The following is an 18,846-nucleotide window of genomic DNA, read 5'->3' on the forward strand; positions in this document are numbered from 1 at the left end:
AGTAAAAGTGGTTTTTAACATTTCCCACTGTCATTCCACTTTATCCATTATTCTAATTTTACAGTACTGTATTTTACTTCTCTACATGTGGTTAGCAGTAATCCTACTGCTACTTTAAAACCAGAAATGTTGAACCGAAATGAAAGCACAACTGGGTGATTCTCCCGGCCTTTCCTTCTCTTCAATACATTTGAAATAAATCCTAGGCCATGGATAATTAATGTAGAAGAAGTTTCTTTACAGAGTGTAATTTGCCCAGAGTCTGCTTATGTAAGGATGCAGATACATGCTTCAGTTCAGTTAGAAAAGCACATCAAATTCTTCAGTAAAACAGATGTTTGAATAATTACATCACTGGTTTTCTCAAACTAGTTTCATCAAAAAATTCCAGCACGGTGAAGTCTGGTAGGACCTTTCTACCTAATGCATGTGAATTAAGTTCTGTGACTTCTCTTGTAGCACAGAAATGTTTATAAAAAATGAAATTATCTGTTTTCATTTGACTTTCACGACTGCTGTACCAAACCTGGTTTCCTTGGTTTAGCTTATTTTGTTCCTAAAGATCATCAACTACTATAACAGAGTAATGGGGCACTTGGATGATGTAGCTTTAAGAATTGACTCCCACATGTCTGGCAAAGTATTGATATTAAAAAAAAAAAAAAAAAATCAAGGTTCTCACCTTTTCCCATTTGCTCCAAAAGGACTTGTCCGGTTTGCTTTAATTCATCGAGTCTGGAACTTCTTTCCATCTGTTCCTTTTCTAATCCCTGAAAATAAAGTCCCAATATAAGAATAGTACAGACTTTCTTCTCAATATAGTATTAATGCTTACTGAAGTTTTTATATTTGATGTCCCTCCCACACTCTCTTAGGTGGGAGTTACAGTCAAAGTTTACCTAAGAAAATACCAAGATAAAGCTATGCCATTTCAAGCTGCCCTCCAGAACGCTAGAGATGATTAAATTTTAAAAGGTAAATTCAAACAAACAATATACAATTTTGGTTTCCTTAAAAATGCTCTACAGCAAAACAAAAATCTTTAAAAGTCTTTACTGAATTTGTTACAATACCGCCCCTGTTTTATGTTTCGGTTTTTTGGCCGCGAGGCATGTAGGATCTTAGCTCCCCGACCAGGGATCGAACCCACACCTTCTGCATTGGAAGGCGAAGTCCTAACCACTGGACTGCCAGGGAAGTCCCTGGTTTCTTTTATAAGAAGAAAAAATTTTACACTACATACATGAGTTCCTATCAGGAGGAGGTAATTAAAATTAGTATTTTAGATCCAGAATATTTATTCACATACATGGCCTCAGTATACTCCACACCATAAAAATAACAGTTTGACTGAAATGAACTGAGTGCACTATGAAGACAGAGATCACCAAACAAAAATAAATTAATTAATACGAAAGACAGAAATAATTTGAGCCCAATATCATTTGTTGGTGTTACACTAAGCGTAGGGTCTAACACAAACTTCAACTACCAGCATAATTCATACATAATTTTTTAACAATAACAATATGCTTTAGGACCCAAAGTATTTTATCCTTTATATTCACAGAATGGCTCTTAATTTTAATATTTATGTCTCTACGATTTTATATTCTCAATGTCCTTATATCTCAGAGACAGGGGAAGACAAGGTCTTCCAGAATGTTAGAAAGGGCTGAGCAAAACCATGGACACACATACACACACACGTGTTGTATACACAGTCAGTATTTGAAATTTCTGCATTTGATAATTATCTAGCCACTCAAATAGTGTCCAAAATAGCACAATCAAAGCATCCAGGCAACCCATATTACTTCAACCAGACAACCTAGAGAAGAATCCCACTTCTAGGGTCTACGAATGTAAGGACTATCAAATAAATTTAACTCTCCTATTTTGATCCACACAAACCTTAATGTGACCAAGTAAAACAACCATTTTTATAGTCAAAGATCAAGAAAGAACAAGAGATTCTACGAAACACCACTAATCTTTGTTAAACTAACTATCGATGTAAAAAGTCACCGTCAAACTGGAGAAAAAATATTACCTGCTTTTATACAAACTGATTTTTGGCTACTTTTTTTTACGATGGTGGTAGATTAGACTAGGGGTTCTCCACCCAGGTATTGCATCAGTTGGAACAAGTTATTCTTTCACTAAAATAAAATTAAGTTGATATTTCCCAAATTTGCAAGAAAAATTAGCAATTAAAGCAATGGTTAAATTTTCTTTATTGTACATTTTTCTCAGATCTTTGGCATCTACTACTTCTTGTCTAAAGCAACAAAATAAACGAACTTATAAATAAAGGAAAAACACAGGAACTGCCAATCATGCCTTACATAAACATACACAATTGTTACTTTTATCCCCTCGAATATTATATAACAATTTCTGGAAGTAAAATTGTTCCTAGATCACAGGATGGAATTTAACTTATCAGTGTTCTGTGGGACTTGTTCCATAAAGATCACTGTAGCTTCCAAATTCTCTGCCACTTTACTGCCTTTGAGAATTGGGTTGTTGAATGATCATTAATATCATCTACCAGTCTTTCAGAAGCATATGAAATGATGGAACATAGTCCTCATGCCTGGCTCTCCTGATCCCCTGTGCAGGGGGCTCTGATAACAGTGCTTCCACATTCCCCCTGTCCACAGTCATCATGGTCTCCTTCCATAAGCCAAGAAATTTATAGAGTGCTGAAAATACAGGTTTCAAGGGAAAATCATCCACACTTTCTAAGCAGTGGCAGCAGGCATATAAACAAATAATGACATAAATGCAATAAGGGCTTTCACAGAAGTATGGTCAAAGCAATATGGAATCTGCCTAATGAGGCTAAAGGAGGCTTTCTGAAGTAGGAGGCATTTCAGCCACACAGCAAAGGCTTAATAAAGGGCTATTCGGAGCCCGGAAAGCCACACATGGGGAAGGCAGGATATTGAGAAAAGCGTAGGAGTCAGGAGGGCTGGAGCTCTGACGAGTGAATGAGAGGTGCTGAGTTTCTGCTTAGAGGTAGGGAAGAGAGCTGTCTGGAAGTGCCTTGTAAGGGCACTGTGGCCTTTACATTTTATCCCCACAGCAATGGCAAGTCATTAATTAATTGCAAGTGCTGGAGCTGTATAATCAAATTTATATCTTAGAACTCATCAAGAGTGAGATGATACTATTAGTAACAATAACATTAAATAATAACAGTAATTTCATAAATGTGTGTTTTAATGAGAATTATTTTAATAGTTCACTGTTAAGTAAAATGTTGGCTGATGGTTTGAACTGGACATCTTAAAGCTATGTTAAGAAGATGCACTACTATTGAGATGATTATCTTTTAAAATTTATTGGATTTGAATTTAAACCTACTAATGCTGTATATTAATAGATTTTCTAATTTTAGACTATTTGTGGATTCTTATAAAAAACATACTGTTTGGTTATAAGTAAACGATTGCCTTTTCCTATATTATTGAGTTCTAGTTGCTAGCATTTTTTTTTTTTTTTTTTTTTTTTGCGGTACGCGGGCCTCTCACTGTTGTGGCCTCTCCCGTTGCGGAGCAACAGGCTCCGGACGCGCAGGCTCAGTGGCCATGGCTCACGGGCCCAGCCGCTCCGCGGCATGTGGGATCCTCCCACACCGGGGCACGAACCCGTGTCCCCTGCATCGGCAGGCGGACTCTCAACCACTGCGCCACCAGGGAAGCCCTAGTTGCTAGCATTTTAAATTTAAAGCAATATCCTTTTTAAATGACATGTAAAAAGGGAAGGTAAACAGTGGCAAATGCTGCAAAGAAAGGAAGTCTGAGGAGAATAGAAATCTATCCTTTGGATTTTGAAAGCAGTCGTCAATGGTGACCCCTAAATAAGAACAGTTACAGTGGAATGATAAGGCAAACATCAGTCTCAGCTTCTCACCCAAACATTCAAAGTCAGCCAGGGTCTGGTCCTAAACCACCTCTCCAGCCTTAACTCTCTACTGCTTTTACACATACGCCTAGCACAAAACAAAACGAATTATTTGTTCCAAGCATCACAACACACTTGCCCCCCTCTGAGCCTCTGCTCATGGGCGCCGCCTGCCTGGTGTGCCCTTCTGACCAGCTCCAAGCCCCCTCCTTCAGTGTCACTTTGCCTTCTGGACTTCACCAGTGTATAGAGACAGCTGCAAGCCTGGCCTCCTCTCAATTCCCTCAGTAACTACCACTTTCTAACTCACATCATTGATATCTACACATACGTCTTATTTTTAAACATTCTCCAAACTCTTTATAAACGCCATTGCTGATGTAGATGGTGATACGGACTTGCTCTAGGTGCCTAAATAATTCATGCAGGGATGTACAGAGACTTAATGAACCCCAAAGACATAAATCACTGCAATCTCCTGTTGCAATTTACAGTAACACACATGCTGTACAAAGTAGCAGAGCTACAATCCCATACATTTTATAGTGTTTATTTGTTTTACATACGTCTCTCCTCTAAAAAGAATGTTTATAGAAGAAATCTTGGGATTTGAAACAGTTTCTTGCATTTGGAAGGCAAAACATTTTCAGCATACACACATGTACTATTAGGTACCAGATTAAGATAGATCTAATGAAGCTAAAATTAGTAATGACAACTGGATCACCTTAGCAAGTGTCCCTTCCTGCACATCTCAATTAACTGGTTAAGGAAGGAGGAAAAAAAACTTCTCCTCGACGGACGACGGGAAGATGGCGGAAGAGTAAGACGCAGAGATCACCTTCCTCCCCACAGATACACCAGAAATACATCTACACGTGTAACAACTCCTACAGAACACCGACTGAACGCTGGCAGAAGACCTCAGACCACCCAAAAGGCAAGAAACCCCCCACGTACCTGGGTAGGGCAAAAGAAAAATAGAAAGAACAGCGACAAAAGGATAGGGACGGTACCTGCACCAGTGGGAGGGAGCTGTGAAGGAGGAAAGGCTTCCACACACTAGGAAGCCCCTTCGCGGGCGGAGACTGAGGGTGGCGGAGCGGGGGAGCTTCGGAGCCGCGGAGGAGAGCGCAGCAACAGGGGTGCGGAGGGCAAAGCGGAGAGATTCCCACGCTGAGTATCAGTGCCGACCGGCACTCACCAGCCCGAGAGGCTTGTCTGCTCACCCGCCGGGGCGAGCGGGGCTGGGAGCTGAGGCTTGAGCTTCGGTCGCAGCGCAGGTAGAGGACTGGGGTTGGCGGCGTGAACACAGCCTGCAGGGGGTTAGTGCACGACGGCTAGCCGGAAGGGAGTCCAGGGAAAAGTCTGGACCTACCGAAAAGACAAGAGGCTTTTTCTTCCCTCTTTCTTTCCTGGTGTGCAAGGAGAGGGGATTAAGAGTGCTGCTTAAAGGAACTCCAGAGACGGGCGCGAGCCACGGCTAAAAGCGCGGACCCCAGAGACGGGCATGAGACGCTAAGGCTGCTGCTGCCGCCACCAAGAAGCCTGTGTGCGAGCACAGGTCACTCACCACACCGCCCTTCCCGGGAGGCTGTGTAGCCCGCCACTGCCAGGGTCCTGGGATCCAGGGACAACTTCCCCAGGAGAACGCATACCGCGCCTCAGGCTGGTGCAACGTCATGCCGGCCTCTGCAGCCGCAGGATAGCCCCGCCTCCTTGCCCCTCCCTGCCCCCCCCCACCCCACCCCCGGCCTGAGTGAGCCAGAGCCCTCGAATCAGCGGCTCCTTTAACCCTGTCCTGTCTGAGAGAAGAACAGACGCCTTTGGCAGAGGTGGGGCCAAATCCAAAGCTGAGCCCAGGGAGCTGTGAGAACAAAGAACAGAAAGGGAAATCCCTCCCAGCAGCCTCAGAAGCAGCGGATTAAACCTCTGCAATCAACTTGATGTACCTGTATTTGTGGAATACATGAATAGACAACGAATTATCCCAAATTGAGGAAGTAGACTTTTGAGAGCCAGGTTTATGATTTTTTCCCCTTTTCCTCTTTTTGTGTCTATGTGTATGATTCTGTGTGAGATTTTGTCCGTATAGCTTTGCTTCCACCATTTGTCCTAGGGTTCTATCCGTCCGTTTTTTTTTTTGTTGGTTTTTTCTTTTTAAAAAAAATTTTTTTTCTTAATAATTATTTTTATTCTAATAACTATTTTAGTTTATCTTACTTCATCTTCTTTCCTTCTTTCTTTCTTTCTTTCTTTCCTTCCCTCCCTCCTTCCTCCCTCCCTCCCTCCTTTCTTTCTTTCTTTCCTTCCTTCCTTCCTTCCTTCTTTCCTTCTTTCCTTCTTTCTTTCTTTCTTTTCTACTTCTTCTCCCTTTTATTCTGAGCCGTGTGGATAAAAGGCTCTTGGTGCTACAGCCAGGAGTCAGTGCTGTGCCTCTGAGGTGGGAGAGCCAACTTCAGGACACAGGTCCACAAGAGACCTCCCAGCTCCACATATCAAACGGCGAAAATCTCCTACAAATCTCCATCTCACCACCAGCACCCAGCTTCACTCAACGACCAGCAAGCTACAGTGTTGGACACCCTATGCCAAACAACTAGTAAGACAGGAACACAACCCCACCCATTAGCAGAGAGGCTACCTAAAATCATAATAAGTCCACAGTTACCCAAAAACACACCACCAGACGTGGACGTGCCCACCAGAAAGAAAAGATCCAGCCTCATCCACCAGAAAACAGGCACTAGTCCCCTCCACCAGGAAGCCTACACAACCCACTGAAACAACTTCAGCCACTGGGGACAGACACCAAAAACAATGGGAACTACGAACCTGCAGCCTGCAAAGAGGAGACCCCAAACACAGTAAGATAAGCAAAATGAGAAGACAGAAAAACACACAGCAGATGAAGGAGCAAGATAAAAACCCACCAGACCTAACAAATGAAGAGGAAATAGGCAGTCTACCTGAAAAAGAATTCAGAATAATGATAGTAAAGATGATCCAAAATCTTGGAAATAGAATAGACAAAATGCAAGAAACATTTAACAAGGACCTAGAAGAACTAAAGATGAAACAAGCAACGATGAACCACACAATAAATGAAATTAAAAATACTCTAGATGGGATCAATAGCAGAACAACTGAGGCAGAAGAACGGATAAGTGACCTGGAAGATAAAATAGTGGAAATAACTACTGCAGAGCAGAGTAAAGAAAAAAGAATGAAAAGAACTGAGCACAGTCTCAGAGACCTCTGGGACAACATTAAACGCACCAACATTCGAATTATACGGGTTCCAGAAGAAGAAGAGAAAAAGAAAGGGACTGAGAAAATATTTGAAGAGATTATAGTTGAAAACTTCCCTAATATGGGAAAGGAGATAGTCAATCAAGTCCAGGAAGCACAGAGAGTCCCATACAAGATATTTCCAAGGAGAAATACGCCAAAACACATATTAATCAAACTGTCAAAAATTAAATACAAAGAAAACATATTAAAAGCAGCAAGGGAAAAATAACACACAAGGGAATCCCCACTAGGTTAACAGCTGATCTTTCAGCACAAACTCTGCAAGCCAGAAGGGACTGGCAGGACATATTTAAAGTGATGAAGGAGAAAAACCTGCAACCAAGATTACTCTACCCAGCAAGGATCTCATTCAGATTTGACGGAGAAAATAAAACCTTTACAGACAAGCAAAAGCTGAGAGAGTTCAGCACCACCAAACCAGCTTTACATCAATGCTAAAGGAGCTTCCCTAGGCAAGAAAAACAAGAGAAGGAAAGGCCTACAACAACGAACCCAAAACAATTAAGAAAATGGGAATAGGAACATACATGTCAATAATTACCTTAAATGTAAATGGACTAAATTCTCCCACCAAAGGACACAGATTGGCTGAATGGATACAAAAAAAAGACCCATATACACGCTGTCTACAAGAGACCCACTTCAGACCTAGAGACACATACAGACTGAAAGTGAGGGGATGGAAAAAGATATTCCATGCAAATGGAAACCAAAGGAAAGCTGGAGTAGCAATTCTCATATCAGACAAAATAGACTTTAAAATAAAGACTATTAGAAGAGACAAAGAAGGACATTACATAATGATCAAGGGATCAATCCAAGAAGAAGATATAACAATTGTAAATATTTATGCACCCAACACAGGAGCACCTCAATACATACGGCAAATACTAACAGCCATAAAAGGGGAAATCAACAGTAACACAATCATAGTAGGGGACTTTAACACCCCACTTTCACCAATGCACAGATCATCCAAAATGAAAATAAATAAGGAAACACAAGCTGTAAATGATACATTAAACAAGATGGACTTAATTGATATTTATAGGACATTCCATCCAAAAACAACAGAATACACATTTTTCTCAAGTGCTGATGGAACATTCTCCAGGATAGATCATGTCTTGGGTCACAAATCAAGCCTTGGTAAATTTAAGAAGATTGAAATTGTATCAAGTATCTTTTCCGACCACAATGCTATGAGACTAGATATCAATTACAGGAAAAGATCTGAAAAAAATACAAACACATGGAGGCTAAACAATACACTACTTAATAACGAAGTGATCACTGAAGAAATCAAAGAGGAAATTTAAAAATACCTAGAAACAAATGACAATGGAGACACGACGACCCAAAACCAACGGGATGCAGAAAAAGCAGTTCTAAGAGGGAAGTTTATAGCAATACAATCCTACCTTAAGAAACAGGAAACATCTCAAATAAACAACCTAACCTTGCACCTAAAGCAATTAGAGAAAGAAGAACAAAAAAACCCCAAAGTTAGCAGAAGGAAAGAAATCATAAAAATCAGATCAGAAATAAATGAAAAAGAAATGAAGGAAATGACAGCAAAGATCAATAAAACTAAAACCCGGTTCTTTGAGAAGATAAACAAAATAGATAAACCATTAGCCAGAATCATCAAGAAAAAAAGGGAGAAGACTCAAATCAATAGAATTAGAAATGAAAAAGGAGAAGTAACAACTGACACTGCAGAAATACAAAAGATCATAAGAGATTACTACAAGCAAATCTATGCCAATAAAATAGACAACCTGGAAGAAATGGACAAATTCTTAGAAATGCACAACCTGCCAAGACTGAGTCAGGAAGAAATAGAAAATATGAACAGACCAATCACAAGCACTGAAATTGAAACTGTGATTAAAAATCTTCCAACAAACAAAAACCCAGGACCAGATGGCTTCACAGGCGACTTCTATCAAACATTTAGAGAAGAGCTAACACCTATCTTTCTCAAACTCTTCCAAAATATAGCAGAGGGAGGAACACTCCCAAACTCATTCTACGAGGCCACCATCACCTTGATACCAAAACCAGACAAGGATGTCACAAAGAAAGAAAACTACAGGCCAATATCACTGATGAACATAGATGCAAAAATCCTCAACAAAATACTAGCAAACAGAATCCAACAGCACATTAAAAGGATCATACACCATGATCAAGTGGGGTTTATTCCAGGAATGCAAGGATTCTTCAATATACGCAAATCATTCAACGTGGCACACCATATTAACAAATTGAAGGAGAAAAACCATATGATCATCTCAATAGATGCAGAGAAAGCTTTCGACAAAATTCAACACCCAATTATGATAAAAACCCTGCAGAAAGTAGGCATAGAGGGAACTTTCCTCAACATAATAAAGGCCATATATGACAAACCCACAGCCAACATTGTCCTCAATAGTGAAAAACTGAAAGCATTTCCACTAAGATCAGGAACAAGACAAGGTGGCCCACTCTCACCACTCTTATTCAACATAGTTTTGGAAGTTTTAGCCACAGCAATCAGAGAAGAAAAGGAAATAAAAGGAATCCAAATCGGAAAAGAAGAAGTAAAGCTGTCACTGTTTGCAGATGACATGATACTATACGTAGAGAATCCTAAAGATGCTATCAGAAAACTACTAGAGCTAATCAATGAATTTAGTAAAGTAGCAGGATACAAAATTAATGCACAGAAATCTCTGGTATTCCTATACACTAATGATGAAACATCTGAAAGTGAAATCAAGAAAACACTCCCATTTACCACTGCAACAAAAGGAATAAAAATACCTAGGAATAAACCTACCTAAGGAGACAAAAGACCTGTATGCAGAAAATTATAAGATACTGATGAAAGAAGTTAAAGATGATACAAACAGATGGAGAGGTATACCATGTTCTTGTATTGGAAGAATCAACATTATGAAAATGACTCTACTACCCAAAGCAATCTACAGATTCAATGCAATCCCTATCAAACAACCACTGGCATTTTTCACAGAACTAGAACAAAAAATTTCACAATTTGTATGGAAACACAAAAGACCCCGAATAGCCAAAGCAATCTTGAGAAAGAGAAACAGAGCTGGAGGAATCAGGCTCCCAGACTTCAGACTATACTACAAAGCTACAGTAATCAAGACAGTATGGTACTGGCACAAAAACAGAAATGTAGATCAATGGAACAGGATAGAAAGCCCAGAGATAAACCCATGCATATATGGTCACCATATCTTTGATAAAGGAGGCAGGAATGTACAATGGAGAAAAGACAGCCTCTTCAGTAAGTGGTGCTGGGAAAACTGGACAGGCACATGTAAAAGTATGAGATTAGATCACTCCCTAACACCACACACAAAAATAAGCTCAAAATGGATTAAAGACCTAAATGTAAGGCCAGAAACTATCAAACTCTTGGAGGAAAACATAGGAAGAACACTCTACGACATAAATCACAGCAAGATACTTTTTGTCCCACCTCCTAGAGAAATGGAAATAAAAACAAAAACAAATGGGACCTAATGAAACTTCAAAGCTTTTGGACAGCAAAGGAAACCATAATCAAGACCAAAAGACAACCCTCAGAATGGGAGAAAATATTTGCAAATGAAGGAACTGACAAAGGATTAATCTCCAAAATTTATAAGCAGTTCATGCAGCTCAATAACAAAAAAACAAACAACCCAATCCAAAAATGGGCAGAAGACCTAAATAGACATTTCTCCAGAGAAGATATACAGACTGCCAACAAACACATGAAAGAATGCTCAACATCACTAATCATTAGAGAAATTCAAATCAAAACTACAATGAGATATCATCTCACACCAGTCAGAATGGCCATCATCAAAAAATCTAGAAACAATAAATGCTGGAGAGGGTGTGGAGAAAAGGAAACACTCTCGCACTGCTGGTGGGAATGTGAATTGGTACAGCCACTATGGAGAACAGTATGGAGGTCCCTTAAAAAACTACAAATAGAACAACCATATGACCCAGAAGTCCCACTACTGGGCATATACCCTGAGAAAACCATCATTCAAAAAGAGTCATGTACCAAAATGTTCACTGCAGCTCTATTTACAATAGCCCAGAGATAGAAACGACCTAAGTGTCCATCATCGGATGAATGGATAAAGAAGATGTGGCACATATGTACAATGGAATATTACTCAGCCATCAAAAGAAAGGAAATTGAGCTATTTTTAATGAGGTGGATGGACCTAGAGTCTGTCATATAGAGTGAAGTAAGTCAGAAAGAGAAAGATAAATACCGTATGCTAACACATATATATGGAATTTAAGAAAAAAAAATGATATGAAGAACCTAGGGGTAAGACAGCAATATAGACACAGACCTACTAGAGAATGGACTTGAGGATATGGCAAGGGGGAAGGTTAAGCTGTGACAAAGCGAGAGAGTGGCGTGGACATATATACACTACCAAACGTAAAACAGATAGCTAGTGGGAAGCAGCATAGCACAGGGAGATCAGCTCGGTGCTTTGTGACCACCTAGAGGGGTGGGATAGGGAGGGTGGGAGGGAGGGCGACGCAAGAGGGAAGAGATATGGGAACATATGTATATGTATAACTGATTCACTTTGTTATAAAGCAGAAACTAACACACCATTGTAAAGCAATTATACTCCAATAAAGATGTAAAAAAAAAATAAAAGGATTGAAGCTACAAGGATATATTGGACAGCAGAGGGAAGTATAGCCATTATTTTATAACAACTTTAAATAGAGTATAATCTATAAAAATACTGAATCACGATGCTGTACACCTGTAACTAATAAAATATTGTATATCAACTATCCTTCAAATTAAAAAAACAAAAACAAAACTCCTCCTCCACACAGGGATCTGATGCCAGCCAGCTTGCATAGATTCAAAATGTACTACGGGCTTCCCTGGTGGCGCAGTGGTTGAGAGTCCGCCTGCGAATGCATGAGACACGGGTTCATGCGCCGGTCCAGAAGATCTCCCATGCCGCAGAGCAGCTAGGCCCGTGAGCCATGGCCACTGAGCCTGCGTGTCCGGAGCCTGTGCTCCGCAACGGGAGAGGCCACAACGGTGAGAGGCCCGTGTACCGCAAAAAAAAAAACAAAACAGAAAAATAACAAAATGTACTACAGCATTCTAAAAGGTATCTTACGGCTACATTTTGGAAGACTTTGGATCCCATCACATCTTTATGCCAAAAGCAAATCCATCCTGATGAAATATTTTATTCACTGCAATATTTTTGTTTTATGTTTTACCTTCAACTTCTTTTTCATTTCTGATGTTTCTTGCATCTTCTTATACTCTTTTATCTCTGTGGCCTGAATGGCAGTCTTTGATTTCAAGATCCAGTTCAACAGCTCAGCACTTATAGCATCAAACCTGATTTGAAATTCAGATGTTACCAAATGGCAGTCATTTTCTTCTATTGTTTCACTTGGCTCAAGAAAGAGGTATGTGTTTTTAAGCACTCATCAAAAATAAAGGCAACCGAGAAATACAGTAACCATACAAAATAAGGTCATACATTTACAATTAAAAGTACGAAAAACAGGAACAAAATCGTAGTGTCAATGAATAAAGAAAATAATTAAATAAAAATTTTAAACATTATAAGAAACCACTTATACTTTCGTAAACCCTTTGTAGATCATGAAAAACAGATTTGGTTAGATAATAGCAGAAAAGAACAAGTACAGACATTCCTAAGTTAATGCCTTGTTTAATTCAACATGTAGTTACTGAGTCTCCTATATGCCAGGCACTGGACTGGGCTCTTAATATGAAGGTAAACCAACACAATCCCAGGAATTCACAGGATGCCTCCTAAGCCAATGGGGAGGGAATGGCTTCCTGGGGAACAACAGCATTGTGCCCAGGAGTTTTCTGCATAAAAGGAGAACAAAGAAAGGGAGGAACACATTTTGCACACTATAAGTAGTTAGGTGTGGCTGGAATAGCAAGCACTAGTCAGGGGGGAACAATTGACAGTGTGGCAGAGAGCCACAGGGACCAGTGACTGGAAAGCCCTGCAGGATAGATTAAGGAGTTGGACCTTACCCAAAAGACAGCTGAGAGCCAGTGAGGGGCTTAAAGCATGGGACGGACATGATTATATTTACCCTTTTGTGTTCACTGAGGAGAAAGAATAAAGAGAGGCAAGTCCAGAGAACAGGCTGTGGTAGTATCAGAAGCCAAACCAAATGACAGTGGAAAGGAGAAAAGGGGACAGACTTTAGAGGTGTCGAGAAAGTTGGTCAAAACCACAGTGAGGAGGAACAAGAAGAGGAACAGTCACTGGTTGCTGGCCATATGCCAGGCCCTTCTCTAAATGGTTTATGTGCATTATGAAGTCAAGGAAGCCTCACAACAGCCCTGTGAGTATACACTGTTATTATCCTTTCTAATGATGCAGGAATTGAGGCTCGCAGAGGTTTTAAATAACTACTCCAGGCAGCAAAGCTAACAAAAGGTAGAGCTGGGATTCAAGCTGAGGAGTCTGTCCTCTTATCCAGGGCTTTGCCCCAGGGTTTCTCAAAGCAAGATCTGGGTATTTTCAGAGACTTTCAGCAAAGCACAGGTTGTCCTTGCTGATTCTTTTGGGAAACTTGGCTCAAAGAGTTTCTAGTGAATTATGAATATTTGTCTTTGCATCAAGATAAATTTTTCTGGTACTTTGAATGGGATTTTGTGACACTCTAGGTAAATAACCAGGGGTCACAGTATCACTCAGACAATGGTGCACGCCTCCTGTCGTCTTAAGAGCCGGTTTCTATTTAATCTTTCAGAGAAGAGGAGCAGAAACCAAAGATCATATGTTTTAAATGACATTTTGGAGACTTACTTCCACCTCTGCCCTCAATATGAGAAGGCGCAATGTGAACGCCTTGGAGGCCCAGTGATCTCAGCTCATGTTAACAGAAATGTATCTAGATTATAGGAAATGACTGTCCCTGTGGTGACTGAAAAAACAAACAAACAAACAAAAAACCAGCCACTAGCAGCACCAGGAGAAGAGAAGGGGAAATAAACCATCATTTTTGAGGCATGTATTATAAGCTGTGCTAAGCAGTTATTCAAGGTTCACATCTGCTCGGACAGCCCATTTTAAGACAAGCTAATAGTGGTTTCTCCATCAGACTAAAAACATTAAAGGATCTGGAAACCATGTCACATTAGGATGCTTAAGAATACTTAGACTTTAGGACAATGTAAATTAGAATATGAAACCTACCCTTAAATTCTGAAGAGGTACCATATTGAAGGGGGGTGATGTAGCTCTATATCACTCCAAGATGCAAAACTAGCACACATGAATAGACTTAGAGGGGCAAACTTTGGGCAAAATTTCTAATAATGAAACTCCACTGCCGTCTATTAGAATGAACTGGATGTACTCAAGCCTCCATTTGTCCAGGAATGAACTGAAGGCATTTCTGCATCAATCAAATCATGGATAAAAGACTGTGGAATTCACAACTAGTTGCCCACCAAGAGACACCTCCCTCCCCACACTTCTTCCTTGCTGCCCCAGTACCCCAGAACACAACCATAGAGACTGAAAAGGCAGGACAGTTTCAACCTCCCAGGAACCCAGGGTGTGGGCAAGTGACTGAATCCTGGCCACTGAGACCAGGGTGCGGGAGTTAGCTGATATCTTCCAGGAAAGGTTTTTCTCCAAATAAGGAAAAACTGCTCTACCTGCCTATAAATCAGGTTATACAAGGATGTTATGCCCAGTGATACAGCAGCATCTTGGGACCATGAGAAAACAAGGGAAAAGCCAACATGCTGAGGAGGGCAGAGACAAGGTGCCAGGATGCTGACCCACACCATCCCATTAAAACTGCCCCACCTCCGGACTTCTTGTAATGTAAGATAATCAATGACCTCATCGTTTAAGTCACTTTGGGTACAGTATTCTGTTTCTTGCAGCAGAATTCACCCTATATAACATGGTCGTGTTTAAGGTTTTATAGTTATGCACTGTGATATTGTGATTTATAGTAAGAAATGTATATTTGGTCTTTGTCCCTATTTCTGGCACAGTGTTCCCCAAACCCTTGGAATTTCCAGTGATGAGAGCAACAAAGGTGTCATCTGTTATGTTAGTGAGATGACTTTTGGATCCCACCTAAAAAGGTGGGCTGGTTGTCAGGAGACCCAACCCTGTGATTAGAGGGTTGGAACTTTCGGTCTCAGCCCCCTGACCTCAGGGGAGAGGAGAGGGGATGGAGGTTGAATCAATCACCAAAGGTCAATGATTTAATCAATCATGACTATGTAATGAAGCCTCCCTAAAAACCCAAAAGGATGGGGTTCAGAGAGCTTCGGGTTGGTGAACACATGGATATTCAGAGAGAGTGGGGCACCTGGAGAGGGCATGGGAGCTCTGCACCCTTTCCCCATGACTTGCCCTGTGCATCTCTTCAGTCTGGCTGTTCCTGGGTGGCATTCCTTTTAAAATAAACAGATAATCTATTAAGTAAAATGTTTCTCTGAGTTCTATAAGCTGCTCTAGCAAATTAACTGAACCAGAGGAGGTGGTGTTAGAAACCTCTGAATTATAACCAGTTGGTCAGAATATAGGTAACAACCTGGATTTGCCACTAGCGTCTCAAGTCCAAGGAGGAGGCCGTGGAAACCTCCAACCTGTAGCCAGTAGGTAAGAAACACAGGTAACCTGGGCTTATAAGTGGCATCTGGTCTGGGGCAGGGGAGGAGGAAGAGAAAGCAGTCTTGTAGGACTAAACCTGTGAGTCAGAATTGGTACCAGAACCTATTTATGCGCCCTAGTCTTTTACAACCTTCCCAGCTTCCAAATGCACATAGTCAGCACTGGAGAGACACCCTGCCAGATACACTGACAGAATATAAACACTCAGGAAATGAAAGGTCTATGGTGATATCAACATCAGAAGCATCTCCCTCATCTGCTACCTTGGCTCCAGAAGTAAAAGTTCCACAGCCGCTGCTTGCAACTCAGAGGTCCAGTGGTCCTGCAAGGAGATGCTCTTAGGAGGCAGGAACACAGCCTTATTATCAAAATGAAGGTCATCAGATAAAATTACAATCCTGCTTTGTCTAACAAAAGCTAAACTGGGGAAATCATATCATTTTTATTCAGGCAAAAATAACAGCCCATTTACCCAAGCACTGGGATTCTACTGTCAAAGGGCAAGAATGATAGCACTACTCAAGGGCTGCTCTGAGACTACCTGCTCCAGTGCCTGTGAGGAACAGTACCTCGCCCACAGGAGAGCTCTACAGAGGATCTGACACTAGTAAAAGCTCACTATATGCCAGCCATGGTTATTCCTCCTATAAGGATCCTGAGTTTCTTTTGAGTCAGAAATGAAAAGATATTTTACCAAAGATGGATTTTAAAGCAAAACATGAAGAATCTATTAATAAATATGACAAAGGAATTAACAAAGAAAGAAGACATGAAAAAAGAAAAGAAGGGGGAAAAGGAAGAAAAGGAGACTAAAAATGAATTACTTCCCTGAAGTACGTTTTTTTAAAGGTGAGAAGAGGAAGGAGAGTCACAAAGAATAAGGAGATGGATCTAAAGCAAAACTGTGGATAGGGAAACTGTGGATAGGAACTGTGATAGAGAAAGAAAGAATAAATGAGGGATCAGGGACAATCATATCCACCCAAGGTAACTGATGGGAAAGGAAGAAGGGTTCTGTCACACAGTTCTCCCAGTTGAACCCAAGATAAATAAAATCATCCAGATGATTTAGATGCTTAGCAGTGTAAAGTGAAATACTCAGAAGACTCAGAGGTAGTGAGTGGTTCGGTAGTTGAATTTCCATTACAATAATTATGTCTAAATTTGCATATGATTAGTGATCAGTACAAAATAAGTTCTGAGTACAAAATACATTATGTGTGGGATTGGGTTTGGAAAATAGTCTCTATCTGTTCTCACCTTTTCTTAGTTTCCAGATCCACAGGGATCTGTCTCTTCTTTGGGGGAGGAGGAGGAGGCAGCTCTTGCTTAGACCTTTTTGTAGTTACTTGTTCTCTTAGGCGAACCGTCTCCAAAAGATCCTTCTGAGGAATCTGGGACATTCCCAGCTTTGCGACAGCCTGAGTCACCTGAAATAAAAATCATCCAGTTTTAATGTTTTATAACAGCTTTATTGGGATATAATTCACATGCCATAAAATTCTCCCCTTGGAAATGTACGGTCCAATGGTTATTAATATATTCAGAGTTGTGCAACCATGCCCACTTTCTAATTCCAGAATAGTTTTATCATTTCAAAACGAAACCCTAAAGTCTCTGTCACAATTACTCAACTCTGTTATTGTGGCAGGAAAAAAGCCATAGACAATATGTATTGATAAATTAATGGGCATGACTGTGTTCCAATAAAACTTTATTCACAAATACAAGGAGCTGATTAGATTTAGTCCACAAGACCTGTAGTTTGCACACCCCTGCTCCAGACCTCAGGAACGACTACTTATCAATAACGTACAGCAATATATTCAAATGTATATACTGATCTTGTATCCTGCAAGCTAGTTGCATGTTTATCAGTCTAATAGTTGTGTGTGTGTGTGTGTGTATGGATTCCTTAGGATTTTCTATATAAAAGGTTATATCATGTGAGTACAGAGATAGTTTTATTTTTTTCCAATTCACATGAGTTTTATTTCTTTTTAATGCCTAATCATCCTGTCTAGAAACTCTAGTACAAGGACATCTTTGTCCTGTTCCTTGCATGAGGGAGAAAGTATTCAGTCTTTCATCACTGAGTGTGATGTTGGTCTTTGGTTTTTATGTAGAAGCTCTTTATTAGGTTGAGAAAGCTCCCATCTATTTCCAGTTTGGTGTGTGTTTCTATCATAAAAGGGTGTTGAATTCTGTCAAATGCCTTTTTTATATTTGGATGATCACATGTTTTTGTCTTTTATTCTATTGATATGGTGTAATGCATAGATTGATATTTCAATCTTCCCTTCTAGAGATAACTCCCACTTGGTCACAACATATTACTCTTTTTATATGTTATTGGATTTGATTTTCTAGTATTTACTTGGGAATTTTCACATCTATGTTCATAGAGATATTTATACAAAATTTTCTTTGCTTGTGATATCTTTGTTTTGGCATAGGAGAATACACATTTCCTAAAATTATTTGGGAAACGTCCTCCCCACCTCTACTTTCTGGAGAAATATGTAAAAGATGATGGTGATGATGACAATGATTTTATTCCAATAAGGTTGGTAGTGATATCATCTCATATTTCTGATTTGAGAAATTTGAGTCCTCTCTTTTGTGGTTAGTTGGTGTGGCTAAAGTTTTGTCAATTTTGTTCATTTTTCCAATGAATCAAATTTTGGTTTTATTTAATTTCTCAATTGTTTTTCCATTCTCTTCATTAGATATTTGTACTCTAATATTTCTTATTCTCTTTCTTCTACTTGGTTTAATTTACTCTTTTTTCTAGTTCTTAATGGAGAAGTTTAGGATGTTGATATAACTTTTTTAACATAGGCATGTAAAGCTATCAATTTCATTCTGAACACTACTTTCACTGAATTCATGAGTTTTGGTATGTTTTGGT

General features: G+C 40.0%; 1 protein-coding gene across 3 annotated transcripts in view; it reads right to left on the bottom strand.

The window, feature by feature from the left end:
• The window catches only part of UTRN (utrophin), a 561,071-nt gene that overhangs the window by 347,848 nt on the left and 194,377 nt on the right, over nucleotides 1–18,846 (bottom strand). For all 3 annotated transcript variants that reach the window (XM_032650818.1, XM_032650820.1, XM_032650819.1), the window contains 3 exons: nucleotides 17,196–17,365; nucleotides 12,517–12,640; nucleotides 683–770 (listed from right to left, as the gene is read on the bottom strand). In XM_032650818.1, the coding sequence (XP_032506709.1) occupies nucleotides 683–770; nucleotides 12,517–12,640; nucleotides 17,196–17,365 (382 nt within the window). The remainder of the gene's footprint in view (nucleotides 1–682; nucleotides 771–12,516; nucleotides 12,641–17,195; nucleotides 17,366–18,846) is intronic.

The sequence above is a fragment of the Phocoena sinus genome, chromosome 12, assembly GCF_008692025.1.
Source record: "Phocoena sinus isolate mPhoSin1 chromosome 12, mPhoSin1.pri, whole genome shotgun sequence".
NCBI classification, from domain to species: domain Eukaryota; kingdom Metazoa; phylum Chordata; class Mammalia; order Artiodactyla; family Phocoenidae; genus Phocoena; species Phocoena sinus.